Source organism: Gambusia affinis, linkage group LG15, assembly GCF_019740435.1.
Source record: "Gambusia affinis linkage group LG15, SWU_Gaff_1.0, whole genome shotgun sequence".
Lineage (NCBI taxonomy): Eukaryota > Metazoa > Chordata > Actinopteri > Cyprinodontiformes > Poeciliidae > Gambusia > Gambusia affinis.
Window position 1 is genome coordinate 12,441,415 of NC_057882.1, and position 14,826 is coordinate 12,456,240.

The 14,826-nt window shown below is 39.0% G+C and overlaps 1 protein-coding gene and 1 long non-coding RNA gene across 9 annotated transcripts in view; both read left to right on the forward strand.

The window, feature by feature from the left end:
- Positions 1-309: 309 nt before the first annotated feature.
- LOC122844622 lies at positions 310-4,142 on the forward strand. Its single transcript, XR_006372903.1, has 3 exons — positions 310-404; positions 2,431-2,521; positions 3,477-4,142. It is a non-coding gene; the product is annotated as an uncharacterized LOC122844622 (long non-coding RNA).
- Positions 4,143-9,947: 5,805 nt separating this feature from the next.
- gria3a (glutamate receptor, ionotropic, AMPA 3a) overlaps positions 9,948-14,826 on the forward strand; it is a 90,268-nt gene continuing 85,389 nt past the window's right edge. For 4 of the 8 annotated variants that reach the window (XR_006372902.1, XR_006372901.1, XM_044140263.1 and 1 more), the window contains exons 1-2: positions 9,949-10,372; positions 11,898-12,056. Coding sequence is in view for 6 of the 8 variants with exons in the window: in XM_044140263.1 (XP_043996198.1) it covers positions 10,285-10,372; positions 11,898-12,056 (247 nt within the window). In the remaining 2 variants the exon portion in view is untranslated. Of the gene's footprint in view, positions 10,373-11,897; positions 12,057-14,826 lie in introns of all 8 variants that reach the window. The other 4 variants (XM_044140258.1, XM_044140257.1, XM_044140259.1 and 1 more) reach the window with 2 other exon arrangements.

The window sequence follows — 14,826 nt, forward strand, 5'->3', positions numbered from 1 at the left end:
CCATTTTTCCAAAGTCATATTCAAATTACAAGATACTAACGAAAGGCGTTTCTGTTACGGTGCCGCGTAAAAGTAATTAAACCTCTAATTATTTCACATTTGTTACATTGCAACCACAAACTTTAAAGTTTGAGATTTTGTGGAACAAACTAGCTTAAAGTGGCAAATAATAGTGGCGTAGAAGACAAAATATATTGAATTTTTGTGCTTTTGTATGGTGGCAGACATGAAAGCAGGATTAAGCATCTGTATTTGTATCAGTTTCAACTTTAGAGCGATGAGCGGCGTCACTGCTAGTTGTCTTGGCAACAGGTTTCTGAACCTCCTCCAGAGGCGCAATGAGGCTCTTTTCTGATTAATGATCCTTTTCCAGGCTGTGGGTTTCAGCGGACGGCCGTATTTCGGTAAATTTCAGATGTAGCATAATCCTTACATTTTTAGATGATGGGGTTTTAAGATGGTCAGAGGTTCAGTTATTTATGACCTAGCTTTAAACTTCTCTGCAACTTTCTCCCTGTCCTTTCTGATCCTTGGACTTCCTGATCCTGTTTAATATTTTACAATCAACCTCTGAAGCCGTCACAGAACAACTGGGTTTATACTGAGATTAAATTAGGTATAGTTGAAATTATTTAGTAATTAGATAACATCTGAAGATAATTGGCGGTAGTAGATTTAAGAAATCGGATTAAACGAGGAAGAATACAAATGTCTGCCAAAGATTTTGTTTATAAACAAATAGGAAAATCATGTTTATTCTTATTATTTATTTTTTATTATGGAGTCATGTTACAATCATGGACTGTTTAGTCATGGTTAATCACATAAAATAACAAGCACATAAAATCCCCTTAAAATGCAGAAAAGTTTTTGCAGTCTAAACTTGGGGGGAAAAGGAGAAATTGCTCGACAGGTATGAATTTAGTAAAGCCCTGTGTCAGCATATCCTTCCTGCAGGACATGCGTCCTAATTTACACATACGGATATTGAAAAATAATTCTCAGCCAGGACATTTTGGACCATCAACTGTTCAAGTTCACTTATTAATTTGTTTTCTTTTTTGTTCAAACTCTGCATTTGAGTGGGACAAAAGCAAACGTTGCATCAAACAGCCTGGAGAAACACATTAATAAGCCTTTAGAGAGAGCAGGGGAGAAGGGGGCAGTGCATCATGCTTGGGGAAACTCGTAAATACTTTATTAGCATTTCAGTCCACTGAGGAAAATTAGATTGCAAAGGTAATAAAGCAAAGGCAAATTCTGTTAACAATTTAGGTGTGAAAAAATACTCCAAGCAGCGCAAAAATAGAAAAATCCAACAAAGTGATGGAGGACTTGCAGACATATTCTGTCTGGTGTCAAACAAACCAGCTGTGTAATTCCTGCTTCACTGACTAATGTTGGTGTCAAACGGTTGGAAAGCGCTGCGCTGTCTGTAATGGTGTTTGCTTTCTGCAAGCGCACCAGTGTAAAATCAGGACATGTGTTATCATCACCCAGGAGGAGATTTTACTGTCAATCACATCATATTTCCTGTAAAAAAAAAAAAAAGTATTTCTGCTGCACAAATAATTATCTTGCTATTTGAAACGTTAGTGATTCCTAGCTACCTTATGATCTATGGAGATCATACTGAAAATATTTAGGCCAGATGTCCCATAGACAGTATTGATTTCATTTTCTGTGAATAGCATACACGAGTGTCAGTCTTTGGACTTTTTTTTCCTTGTGATTTTCACTTTTACCTTTTAGGGCTTCTCATCAGAAATCTGTGTTTCCTGTAACACTAGCTGCTTTACCCAAAGTCAAGCTTGGAGCTTTAATTTTAGAGAAAGCAAGAAATGACACCACCTGCGATCCATTTTGTCACACTTTGTCAAAAATCCCCAAAGCAGACTTCTCTCGGGGGCAGTCCTCATTTAAGTCTGGCAAGCCTTTAAATGAGTTGTTGTTTTTTTTTCTTTTTATCACTGCAAGCTCTTGTAGGTGTTGAAATTAAAATCTTATTGTGCTTTCTAGATTTTATTTTATACTTCTTCTACAGTTGAAACAGAATTATTTGCATTGCAGTGTATAAGAGACACACAGCACTTTTATTCCCCCTGTTTAACGTTGAATGAGATTAAATCTTTACTGTGTTAGGCTGGTTGGGAACATGAAAACAACTTATTTGCTACATGCCAAAATAATGGGATGTAAAAAAAAAAAAAAAAAAAAACTTTCTACATGTGTATAAGTTTACAAACATCAATCTGCCTTTAGAAATTTGGGAAATGTGAAATGTAGGAACACTTGTAAATGTTTTTTTGTTGTTGTTTTTTTTAACATCCACGCTGCCTCTTTGGAAAATGTTTACAGCATAAGCTAATACATGAGGTAGAAAGATGTGCATCTACGCAAGTCTGCTTCATCCTTTTGTGCAATTTCCAGATGCCTACAGGTGCCACATCTGTCTAAATACTGGAAGTGAAACACCATGGGAATGTGGAGCCATCAGGAAGGAGAGATGTCCCAGAGTTGGGTGTGTTTTGCTAAGAAAGTGTCATTATTCACAACGAATGAGGCTCTGTACAGATTAGGACTGAACAGCCACCCAAATAGGAAGAAGCCACTGCTCCGAAAGCAACATTACAGCCTGAAAAAAGGTTACAAATGCCATCGAGGACTTTTCATTTACGGAGACATGTCCTGTGGTCTAATGAAACTAAAACGAATAATTAAAAATGATAATTATTACCGGTACATTTGGAGAAAAGCCTAGAAACAACGTCACGACTGTGAAATAGCTGGAAGGCAAATCTAATTTTGTGTGTTGTGGTTCGGGAGAAACTTGTGCATTTTTTATTTTTTTTAAATAGATGGAGGAAAGAGGATTTTTTTTGTTAGGAGGGGGGGGGGGGGGGGTGTGAACATTGAGGAGATACTTTAAGTCATTAGCCAAGAAGTTAAAAAACTGGAATACAAAACTGCCCTTCAAATGGACAATGACCCAAATTTACATAGTTGAATCAGTTACAAAGTGTCTTAAGGATAAAGTTAATGTTTGGAGTGTCCATTAAAAAGAGTCAGCCGCAAAGAAAATGTTTAGACAGGGGAGGGAAGGCATGTGTGAGCGAGAAAGCCTATAAACTCAATTTAAATATCAGTCAAAGACAACACAAGTAAACACAAAATGCAGTTTTAAAATGAAGGTGTTTATTATGAAAGGAGGAAAATCCAAACCCACAAGGCCCTGTGTGGAAAAAGTACTGGCCCCTCAGATCACACCAGAATCCACTGTCTCTACTGGACAAACATGCAAAAAATCTAATTGAAAGTTAGTGAGGGGGAAAACACTTTTTCACATCACTGTGTTTATTTTAAAAGTATCTGATCTTATGTACTGCTTATTATCCATCTGCGATTTGCAAGCTGAGCCACAAAATGATCAAATCGGTGCAGATTTCTGATTTCATTTTTCATTTTTTATTTTTTAGCTCTGCCGAAGTGTCGTGGGTGATCCAGAATATCTTCTTGAGGGTCGTGCCGAAATGAGCTGATGTAATCCAGCGAGTCAGGGCTGCAGACCACCAGAGCTGCGTGCTGCATAAGATCCTTGTGGATGCTTGTGTGCTGCCGTGGAAGGCTGTGCTGCAGGGCAGAACAGCAGCCTCAGTGGCTGTGTGAGAAAAGGCCGCCAAGGAGTCCTATTTATAGACGCAGCCAGGCAATGTGGGGCATTGTTTCAGGCATTTACAGTAAAGAGAACTGTCCAATCTCAAGTCACTACAAAGGTTTATACCGGTTCCTTCCTGGGGTTGTTTGAATTTTAATTATTTAGCTGGTTATTTGTGTTGGTTTGCTGCTGGCAAGTCTGCAGATGTCTGAGCTTCAACCCTGTAACGAGGCTGAACTGAAAGACTATGACTAAGCTTCATTTGTTTATAACACAATAACAGGCCATTTATTTTTATCTCATTATGTCACCTACCTATCTGGGCTTAAAAACACAGACATGTTTACTCTGATCAGATCAGCGTGAAAATAGTCATAATTGACGTCTGGCGTGTTCTGTACAAAACTGAACAATTGACGATTTAATATTGGGTTATAATACCAATCTGTGTTTAACAACGGGATGCAAACTTTTACATCCAACCCAAACCTGCACAAAAATAAAGGTTTGAGGTGAGTGTCAAATAATGCTTCTTTTTAAACTTGGTACCTAAAACACATTTCATTCAAATGTAATGTGCTAATCTGCTTTTTGCTGATGCTTCATTTAACTCCAATCTAAAGTCATCTTCTTTTCTTTTTGTTTTGGAAATGCGCGGTCCGATATACTTGATATTTTCATAGCTCCCTTTGCGTTTGAAGCTATGAAAGAAATCCAAAATACAAAATGTGTAGTGGGAAATACCATTAAACATCACCCTTGCTGTGTCTCCCAGGTGAAGCAGCAGCAGAGTTGTGTGGAGAAAGGTTTTTATTCTGCAGAGACGAGGAAAAGGACCAGAGTCAGGAGGAGAATACTGGATAAATCTGGTGAGTTGGGACAAAAATAACATTTATTTACACATCAACTTCTTTAAATTCCTGTTCTTATGGGACTGAGGTGGATTTAAAAATTATTACTGTGACATGGATCCAGAGGTACTATGAATTTGGATCAAAGTGTACTTATGCGTTAAAATGGGAATGCTGTACAATTGAATCTTAACAATCAAAGCCTGCCGGGCTTTAAGAACCTTGAATATCATAAAGAGGAAGAGAGATTAGTACACTGATAATACAAATTGTCATTTTATATTTTGGTACCTAAGCAATTTATCTTGTGGTTCTGTCAATTTGTTGTATAATATCCTCCATCTGTTTCTCTTTTTCGGCATTTAGTTCTCTCTATGTCTCAAATAAGGCTTTAAGGTGCAGCTGGAGCTTCTGACAGATTTATTTCTCTTAAAATTACTGCTGATCTTTTCTCTCTTTTTTTCAAAGTATCTTCTGAAGTCTCTTACAGCTTGGAATGTTATTGTCATTGTCAGTGGTGCATTATTACTTGGTTTTTTTTTTTTAATTATAAACGACATAGTTTACCGCACAGTGAACTGAGGTGATGTGGAACCGTCTGCACACAATATCTGTCAGCATTAGAGTTGAAGAAATGAGTTCTGCTGTAACAGACGACTGGGATCCGGTCTTCCACAGGAAAAACATGGCCGCAGGCTCCCCTTTGCATATGCTGCTGTTTGTTGTTGTAATACAGCAAAAGGATGCATGAGATGAAATAGGAACATGTTACGGCAGCAGGTCAAGGACTTAGTGACAGAAATGGTTTGCTTTATGTTCTCCAGAACAGTCGTTGTTGTTGTTGTAGTGTTAAAAATGATAAGAGCGCTTGCAATCAGCATTTCAGGAGACAAGATTAGCGTTTGTGTTTGTGAATGCACGGAAATGTGAGACGCAACTTTGAGGTGATCTGTGCGGCTCTCAAGGGAATTCAAATCTAACGTGCTCCTGTTTTGTTTTGTTTTTTTTTGTTTTTTTTGAAGTGGTAAAAGGGAGATTGCTTCAGCAAGGCTGTCGTGTGCATTTTTTTTTAACCTTATGGGGAAAGATGATACCTCCTTTTTCTTTCATCGACTGGCAATCAAACAAAGAAAAGTTAAGAAAACTCAACAGGTTTTTATTTATCATTGGCTAAGTCCAAAACAAAACGTTTTGTCTGCTGGATTTGAGCTAAAAGTACCATTTGTCATTTTTGGACATGAATACTTCCTGTTAGATCACAAAAGAATGTCACAAAAGATACGCTACCATGCAAACACAAGCTTAGGATGAAGATTCAGGATTTGTTTTTTAAAATGACATTTTTCCGAGCCAGAAAGAAATCTCAGCGATGTCAGGCAAAGCTAATCATTTCAGTTGGATAGATGTAGAGGTGAGGTTTTAAAATAGATGACATGGCTTCCCACCCAGGCCTCTATTTCATAACGAAGCAGGATGAAGGTTAAAATAAGCTTTCTATTGCTTATTTTTATGTCTGGTAGGTGAAGAGAGGCCACCTCCTCTGTTCTGGTTCATAAAATTAATTAATATGCAGGCGTTAGCACAATAACCATGTGCAGTGAAAGAAAATATGCCCAACCGTTGGGATCTAAAGATGTGAAGGTTGATATCTAAGACACAGACTGTTTCAGCAGTTCATCGCAGGATACACCAAAGCACAGACTAATGTGCTTTAGCCTCTGCAGGGTTATTGATTTAGAGACAGCCGCTGAAATTTCAGACAGACGGGACAGTCATCAAGGTGAAAAAGAGATGCAGCTTCAGTGACACCATATTTCTGTGAATTGTGACTAACTCCAAACCTGCATCAAACACTTGTGCTTACTCATCCTGATTCTCTGAAGCTCTGCAGCCGAACTCTGTACAAAATGTCCTTACAAACCCTTACATCTGTACTATGAAGGTCTCACACAGTAACACTGTCTGCATTTTCACAATTGATTCTAAACTAATTAAAAGTCAGTGATTGGACTCTTTTTTTTCTTCTTTTTTTTTTTGATGACTTAGTCAAATTGCATCTGATGTGTTTGATTGCAGACGGGCGATCTCTGAAAACGAATTCTCACACTGGATGTGCCTTGTATTTAGGCCACTTCGCTCCCTTAGGCTCACAACTTGTGTGCATAATTCTGAGGGTTATAACAAGCAGTTGCTATTTATAAAATAAGGTTACCACTTTCAGAAACAGATGTATGGGTGCTGGCGAGTCATCGAACATGTTAGTTCTGTACTGACTGTGGTTTTGTTCAGCGTCACACGGCGGACACGCTCAACGTCCAGAAACAGGAACGAGTCGGAGTATTTATTTACGAGCGCAGATCTGTAGCAGGGAAACTGCAGCTTAGTGAGTAGTAAAGCTCTACTTTTGAGGTTTATTTGATGCGCAGATGATTCTAGGGAGTGCATGCTTTGCGTGAGCCTCATTTACACAATCAGTTTACATTTCTGCAGCTCATTTATCAAATTACTCCCAGCCTCCTGCAGTGAGTAAGCAATAAAACAATTTAACTTTCCATATCATCGGGGAGATAAATGTTCACCCCAGTGGAAGTTCAGCTGGAGGAATCTAATAAGGGTGTTTCAGCGTAAAGTCGTTTCTCATCACACTGCAGCATCATTATGTGTTTTAAGTCATAAAGTCCTATAAGACATGAAAAAGAAACAGCTGCAACAGCAAACAATGAAAATTCACATTTGATGCAAAAGGGAAGCTTTTTAGATGGTTTCTAATAGTCTCACCTAGTGGATCATGTGGGTACGGGAGGTAAAGCAGCCCAAAAATGTAATAACTGTTTGATTTTAGGGTTATGCTAGTGGTGTAATATCTCTGTTACATGTGTAGTTTCAAAAACTAAACTGAACTGAACTCCATCCATCTGTCGGTCCGTCTGTCTGTCTCATCCCAGGTTCATATGAAATGTTGTTGTCAGTTATTATCATATGTAATGTCTGAGTTAAATACCTTTTTTTGTTGTTGTTGATCACTAAAAACTATTCAGTTATAAAATAATTTCATTGTTATTTGCATTTCTTTTATTTCAAATTAAATACATGTGTTAATTACTACAAGGTGGGCCATATTGTTCCATTTAAGACAGTTCTGGTACAGTTTTCGGAGCCCAACATAACATTTTTTTTGATAAAGAGGTTTAGCTGCAGCACTGCCGCCTGCGCTTTGATGTGTTCCCGTCCCACAATGCACCACGTACGGGTCTGCATTGCAGGCAGGTCCGTTTAATTCCCAGACTCTTACATTATGGAGGATCCTGGTATGTAGGTGCAGAGTGCGATTTGAGACGGCTCACCTGAATTCAGAAGAACTTCCCTGGATTGAAAAATCTTTAATGTGTGGATTTATTATTATTTTTATTAAAAATTACCCTTTTTATTTGCACTGTACAGAAACCGACTTTAGCCTCTTTCCTCTTTTTATACTGTAGAATTGGTTGTATTAGTAGAGAACCTCAACAGTGATTCGTCCAAAAACATTCTGGACATTAAAAAATATCTTGTCTATTAACACATTTTTAATTTCCTGCTAATTTACAAAGACACGCTTACTAAAATGGAAATCATATGCCAAACCCCTTCTTATCTTAGCTGTTGCAATGGCCACCAAAATAAACAAATATGCTGGCCTCGCCACTGGCACCCTGGCAGTGTTATGAGCCTATGCTTTATGAATATGAATATAATTTTAATGGAGTAGAAGAAAACTATCAGAAGCAAACCATAACCCTCTGTGCATTAAATTTTTTTTTCCCGACACAACAAGAAAACAATACAGCAATCACAAGAAAAGGAGCTTCGTGATTACGAGAGAATGGTAAAAAAAAAAAAAAAAATGATTCTGAGCTTGCAAGGCAATTATGGATTATGAGAGCTAAATCTGTTACACTCAATATGATATTAGTTATGTAGATCATGAGTGGTACTTAAATGCACCATCATGGTTTGTTTGAATTTGTAGCCACATAAGGAGAGCTGCAGTAAGTAAACAACTACAACCACACAGCGATACGAAGTAGCTAAACTGAATGAAAGACAATAATATTCTGATTTTTACACCATGACTTTATTCTGAGCTCAAAGGAAAATATGTATTTTTTTGTTTTTAATCCTCTTTAATAATGTTTCAGATATCCTGTTATTATGTCCTCTTGTGCAGAGCCAGAATTGTACTCAAGTAGGAGTAGCACTACTTCAGTTGTCACTCAAGTGAAAGCAAAACGTTGCCATCCAATGAAAATACTCAAGTAAGAGAACAAAGGTATTGGGTGAAATGGCTACTCAAGTATTGATTAGTTGATCATAACATCTGATTTAATATTTAAAGGAGCAGTGTTATGCTTTTTCTTTTTTTCTTCTTTTTTTTTTTTAGCTTCACCTCATGCTATAATTGTATCCCTCATCAGAAACATACCTGGAGTATCGCTGTGATTGTTTCACGCATGTGTGAGAAATCCTTTAATATCCCAGTTAGCTGACCAAGCGCCGCCTTAAAGGACAAAACTCCTCCTCGAAGCTGCAGTTTCCAAGCTTCTGCCTCTCAGAACAGCTGAGCGCCACTGAATATCATTATTACAAAAATAACTAATTACGCAAATTAAACACTTTTACACGTCCTTCGTTCTTATCCTGCTTGACTGTCCCAACGTAATTGCGCCACTATACTACAACAACCTCCAATAAACATTCTAGAATTGCCTATGCAAATAACATAACCTGAAGCTCCTCCTCTCTCCCTCCCTCCATTCATTTAATTATTTTTTTAATCACTCTATGCTTCTATTCGTATCTTAATATATAACATCTGTTAGATGGTTAGACAGGCTGTGATTAAACGGGAATAAATCAGCCCATTTGGCCCCGCAGTTACAGTTTCTGCTTTGAAACACCTGCAGGGGACCGCGCAGGATTATGCTGTGCAGAACTACACTGCACCCACACGCACAACAGGGAAGGATGCTGGGATGGATGGATGCACGGATGGATAGATAGATGGGAAGATGGAGAGAAGAACATATTACTTGGCCTATATATATATATATATATATATATATATATATATATATATATATATATATATATATATATATATATATATATATATATATATATATATATATATATATATATATATATATATATATATATATATATATGTGTGTGTGTGTGTGTGTGTGTGTGTGTGTGCGTCAGTCTGTGGTATATCGTTGCTCCCTTTTGACTTTAATGCCTGTGCGTGCCGCTCAGCCTCTGCACCACACACACCCACACACACACCAATTCTGCAGTGACGCGGGGAGGAAGGCTGCACTTATTATAATTCAACGTCAGAACAAGTTTGATAAACGCCTCCTCCTCCCCCCCTTCCCTTCTTCATCCTCCTCTTTCTCGCTCTGGCCCATTTCAGTGGTCTCCATCCACAGTGAGGAGATCCGGTGGCCCGTCTCCTGCGCTCCACTCCACCACCACCACCATCTTTGAGATAAAACACTGGCTTTAGGTTCTTAGAGCAGCAGCGGCGGCAGTAGTAGTGGGCTGGCGCTGCAGTTGCGCTGGCACACATTCAACGTGGGCGCACACACGGTGAGAGAGAGAGACAGCCAGAGAGAGAGAGAGAGATCCGCCGCCGCATCTTGTGGATTTCTTTGCGCTCCAGCCCGTGTTCATGATTCTCCCTGCTTCTCCTCGCCCACAAACACGCCAGGAGTTGATTTCTCTTCTCGGGGAAAAATGTGGAGTCGCAGAGTTGCGGCGGTCCTGGTTTTACTTCGTCTCATCGGGGACTCGCTGGCAGGGTTTCCAAACCAAATCAACATCGGTAAGTTCAACTCGGGTGTTTTTAAAGGCTCACATTTGTCCATCGAGGGCGAGTTTTTGGCATCTGGTATTCACCCACTTACACGACTGCGAACTTAGTCCACTTCTTTTAACCCAAGCGAGCTCAGATAAAAAAAAAAAATAATAATAATAATAAAAAATAATAAAAAAAAAATAGGGCAAATCCAGATACTATACATCGCCAGTTCAGCAAACAGCAGATCGTTATAAAAAAAATGTGAATAATAACTAGCTTGAAATCTAAAGAGGGCCTAAAATTGTCAGAAGGCAATAAATAGTTATTTCATTGTACAACTATTTTTAGATGTGATGTTTAAAATAAAATGTTAGTTAATGGAATAAATTAAAACGGTTACATTTTTGTCACTTTTGCACCACTAAAAATAGTTTTACAAAGAATGAAGTAAAATTAGTGTGGAAAGAATTGATCATTCGTATTTTAATATTGAATAATTTCCTGTTACCTGTACTGCAGTCCATCATTAAACAATATTAACAGTCACTATGGCTCTTCAAATAAACCCCGATGTTTGATTGGCTAATCTGCACCAGAAGTTAACTGCAGACCAATCAGCTACTCTATGCCAGAGTTAGGCCCCGCCCACTCATTCTGCTGGGTATGAACTCTTTAAACTAAGTACATGTAGATACATATGCATAATTTTTCAGACATTTACATTAAATTATGAATGTTCTGCCTTTTCTGTGCTCCAAATAAGTGTTCATTAGATGAATTTTATAAGTTATTTCTTCAGCTAGAAGTGTGTGTGTTGCTGTAGGATATCATATTTCCAGCCGTAGAATCAGTAGCAGAAAATATTTCACCTTTGAGTTACATCCTGACATTAAATATAAGCTACTTCCTATTGTTTGAGGAATCCTAACCTTGTGTGACCAGCTAAACGCGCGCTAGCAAATTAAATTGGTTGATTATTAGCATATTTTTGAAAACATTATTCAACAAATACATTTGCCTAAAAACTCTACTGGTCTCCAGGTAAATTAATAATGGTTCTGGTGGATACAAATCTCAAGTAAAAGGCATTTTTAAGGGGACAATGGAGCCAGTAGTGTAACCATAACAGCTTTTACACATGCTAACAACTGGTAAATAGGCACAAACCAATTTCAATGCTTTTAAACCTTCTAACCCTTAAAGGTTGAGGATGGTGAGCGACAAATTTGATAAAAGCCACCTGATGGACTCGAGGAGCCTTCATGAGGATCTTAACATGGTCCAGGTGAATGCTGTGATTTTTAAGCCACGCCCCTTTAGCTCCACAATCTCAGCCACGTGCTCTGAAAGTACACAGGCCCATCATTTTGTGACATCAAGGGATTCAACTTGATAGAAGGGGTTCACATATTTATTGCATATTTATTGAGAAGCTTTGGTCTGAAATATTTTCAAAACATTTAGCTAATAAAGAAAAAAAAAAAAAGAAGCGGTTGTTAGCTCTGTCTAAAATCTGACAGGCACTTCTTGTGTGTGACATTTCCTGCAGGTGGACTGTTCATGCGCTCCACGGTGCAGGAGCACAGCGCCTTTAGGTTTGCTGTCCAGCTCTACAACACCAACCAGAATGTGACAGAAAAACCTTTTCACCTCAATTATAATGTTGACAACTTGGAGTCGTCGAACAGTTTCTCTGTCACACATGCCTGTAAGTAATTGTCTTGTTGGTTTGTTGTTTTTGTTTTATTTTCTTCTCTCAGTTATGTTGTTTACATCCCGCCCTCGATGGATGCAAAAATTGCTGCAATCATTGAAGTACAACACAAAACAGCACAAAGGTTATGCTAAGCCTGTCTGTGTTGTATTCAAAACAATTGCACAGAGGTTTGTAAAGACACTCGTGGTTCTAAAAAAAAAAAGAAAGAAAAAAGAAAGGACTAAAACTACTGCCAAAGCGTCTGGTGTGATTCCTTCGCTTCTCGCTTGTGGCATCCAGAATCCTCCAGCTGGACCATGAAACCTGGTGGTCTCTAACCGGCCAAGCAGGCCTTCTTTTTGGAAACAAAGCGAATGAATAATTAAGACAATAAGCAGCTCTTAGATTGTTGTACTACGAACTAAAAAGGAGTAATAAAGAGCATTTTAGTTTATTTTGAACAGGGGAGATTAATTATCCTAGTGGGTAACGAAGGTCCACGTCATAAACAAACTGAATATTTGTGCAATGTTCTCAACATATTCAAATAAATGAGGCTGGTTATAAATGTTTCAAAAATTGCTTTTGATGTCTTAAGTTAAAAAAAATCATAGAATAAACATCCATTTTTTTGTTGTTTTCATTTATCCTGCTAACTTTGATAGTTTAAGTTGGAAATTATGCTTTGGTTTAAGTTAGTTGTACCACTTAAAGGTTTAGATCTCCACTTTGTTCCTCGTTGCTTTCACGTTTTATGGGTGGCTGTCCTTGTTGGCATCAACGTCTGAAGTCATACAGAGCCTTGCAAAAGAATTCATAGCTTTTGAACCTTTTCATATTCACTGACTTTACATTAGAACCACAAAATCTACAGTATTTTATTGAAATTTCATACAACAAACCAACATAGAACTGCAGTTTTTTAAAGGTATCTGCCGTCCAGATTTGTTCACCTAGAGACTGTAAATTACGCCCTTTTGTTTTTGCAAAATAGATCAGATTCACTTGAATTTCAGAATTGAACTCCGACCTCAGATAGTCAGGCTTGGACTTTGACTAGGCCTGACTGTGCGTCCAGAGTTTTCATGCTGGAAGCAAGTCTGTTTTGCTTTATCCATGAGTCCAGCTTCCCTGTCCCTGCTAAAGAAAAGCGTCCCCACAGCATGATGCAGCCACTGCCATGTTTATTTACGGGTATGGTGTATTCAGGGCTAAAGTAATGGTGTTAGATTATGAGGTTCAAATTCTGCCTTGTCTAATCAGAGCACCTTCTTCCACCTTGTGACAAACCGCTGACAGGACTTTCCACAGCTTTCTTCCAACAACAAATTTCTTCTTGCCTCTCTTCTATGAATGCCGGATTTGATGATGATGAAATCTTTATTTCGAACGTGTAAAAAAGCCTAATGTTAGCAGAGAAGAAAAATAATAGGAAAATAAACGTAGGAATAACACCAAAACATAAAACTGAAACTTTCTTATTCATTTTGAAAAGGAGTAGGAAGAAGCCAGTGCTCATTAAATCCTACCCTGAACTGACTCATCCACTCTATACATTGTGCATCTCAGTCTGGAATGCAGAGTCTAAATACTTCCCACGTTTTAAATATTTCTACGTATAATTTGGTCTCCGTGTCACAATTACTCATTCTACAAATAATGTGGCATGTTCTTCCAGTCCTAGCTTTGGAGCTCTACAGATCCTTCAGAGTTAAAGTGGATTTTATTTTGGGTTTAAATGTAAAGAGGGGTTTTGAATACATATGCATGCATGAGTAACAAAGGGATTTGAAAACCACGTGTCATTTTCCTTCTAGCTCGCTTGATTTCGATTCCTGTTATCTGTCCCATTAAATCCCTAAAATATATTTTTGTACGGCAACCTTGAGGAACACATAAGGTTCCCTCAGAGGTTGAGCCCGCAGGTGTCTATAGCTGCATCTCTGAATATAAATAGCTCATTGTGCCATCCTTGTCGTGGTGAAATCTGCGTGGCAGTCTCAGCAAACATGATGGATTTGATAGGAAGGAGCGAGGAGCGTGACGCTGCCTGATAGCTGCACGACGTGACCCCCTGCTCCGCCGTGCAGGGTGTTGAGTCCTGTCTGGAGAATTAATCTGTTATCTCTCTTCCCACCAACAGCACTTAACACTTTACGCTCGAAGATCAGCCGCAGCTCTCTGAACTCTGTCAGCTGTCTCAGAGATGACTGCGAAGGCTAATGAAGCGAGAACAAGCCTGCTAAAAGAAAGGCAAATTTGAACGCAGTGGCGCCTCCCACATTCAGGCACCCCACCCCACCGGCTGTCATGTAGGTGGACTGCTGTCGTATTGTCGGTAAGCGGTGGCGGTGCTCGCAAACTACATTTAGCGGAGTCTGGCGTGCAACAGCAGCAGCAGCCGGAGGGGAGCAACCGCTGCCACAGGCAGGCTGACACACTTTCACAGTCTCACGCCACGAAGCCGCCCGTGTTCCACTGCAACCTTGCTCCGTCGGCAGCTGAGTAATTACACCGAAGCAGCTGTTGGGTCAGTGCTCAGCTCAAGGGCACTTCAGCAGGCGGCGCTGAGGAAGACACGCACGTTACCTGCTGGGATTGTCCGGATCTGGTGGGGAACATGACGTTTATCCCCCCCCTCCCGAATTAACACAGATCTAAACTCCATTGTGTTTGGAAGGAGCTTATGGATTTCCTTTTTAAGGGATCAGAAGAAAGACCGTGATAATCAGAAGGATTAATTTTAGTGTGATAAGCTGACGCAAGCTGAGGATAATACTCA